The 1175-nt window shown below is 40.1% G+C and overlaps 1 protein-coding gene across 1 annotated transcript; it reads left to right on the top strand.

The window, feature by feature from the left end:
• Positions 1–82: 82 nt before the first annotated feature.
• On the top strand, positions 83–762 carry LOC104547520 (peptidyl-prolyl cis-trans isomerase-like 3; the record flags this gene model as incomplete). Its single annotated transcript, XM_010193245.1, has 2 exons — positions 83–190; positions 640–762. Coding segments are annotated over 2 exons (231 nt in total), but the record flags the coding sequence as incomplete, so codon positions are not given.
• Positions 763–1175: the final 413 nt, after the last annotated feature.

The following is a 1175-nucleotide window of genomic DNA, read 5'->3' as shown; positions in this document are numbered from 1 at the left end:
TTCCTGCCTCAAACGAATTACAGGCTATCTAGGGTCTTTGTTGTAAAATGCTATAACAGTATGTAATTTCTGGATTTTTCAGCCTGAAAATCCAGTAATCTATTGTGGTGCTTCTTTGTCAGGCACTGGGAAAGGAGGTACCAGCATCTGGGGCAAGAAGTTTGGAGACGAATTCAGTGAATACCTAAAGGTATTTCCATGCTCTCAATATGCAGTTATGTTTTCGTAAGATTTTTTTTACAGATTGGAGAACGATCGGTGTCATATTGTACTGTATGAAATAACTTTTGTAATTATGAAGTAGAGTATAATCCTGCAATAAAGGGAGAGAAAGTTTATTATTAAAATAGGCATTTCTGTACTTGACAAGTAAGATTCGAGGGTTTTCATGATTGAGAACAGAAGTAGAAAGAATTTGTAACAAAGTGTTTTTCATGCACTGAAGGCAAAGAAGTAATTTTTCATTGTAAGAGCAATTTTGAAGTGCTACTTACAGACTGTGATGGAATATAGTAGCAACCAAGATTTGTCCTTAGTAATGGTATCGAGGCAGAGTACTGAGTCACAGAACGTTTTGCACAGGTTCAAGTCCTGCTTTCACAGATGTGTATTCAAGTTGAGGATTTTCCCCTCTTTCAGCACAGTGTCCGTGGGGTAGTTTCAATGGCAAACAATGGTCCGAATACCAATGGATCGCAGTTCTTCATCACTTACGGCAAGCAGCCGCACCTAGACATGAAGTACACCGTGTTTGGAAAGTAAGTGATCCAGCTGCATGGCTCCTTATCATAGGGTGTGAAGGACCTGAATGTTCCAGGGCACATGCAGTGCAAATTTAGAAGCTTCTGGTTCTAAAACTCTTTAAATTTGGATGTGCATATGTAAAGGTGTGCTTTTGCACTGTCACCAGAACTAGTTCTCAAAAGTGCTGCTCCATTTTTCTTAGTAGTAGGGAAGTCAATGGAAATGGGCATATTAAAAATTTCCTCAAGAATGGAGCTTTTTATATTCTTGATTTCCCACCCCCCCAGTTATTCCAGCTTGCTTTTTCATCCATGCCCAAACAGATGCAGCCTTATTTTAAGCAGACTCCAGAACACCTGGATACACAATACAAAATGTGGGGCTTCCTGAGAAGCGAGAATGTGATCTGGGACTGGATCTGGGCATGGGTG

This window comes from Mesitornis unicolor, unplaced genomic scaffold, assembly GCF_000695765.1.
Source record: "Mesitornis unicolor isolate BGI_N332 unplaced genomic scaffold, ASM69576v1 C13356929, whole genome shotgun sequence".
In the NCBI taxonomy this organism is placed as follows: Eukaryota; Metazoa; Chordata; class Aves; order Mesitornithiformes; family Mesitornithidae; genus Mesitornis; species Mesitornis unicolor.
Note: the sequence above shows the minus strand (reverse complement) of the source record. Positions and strands in the feature narration are given on the sequence as shown.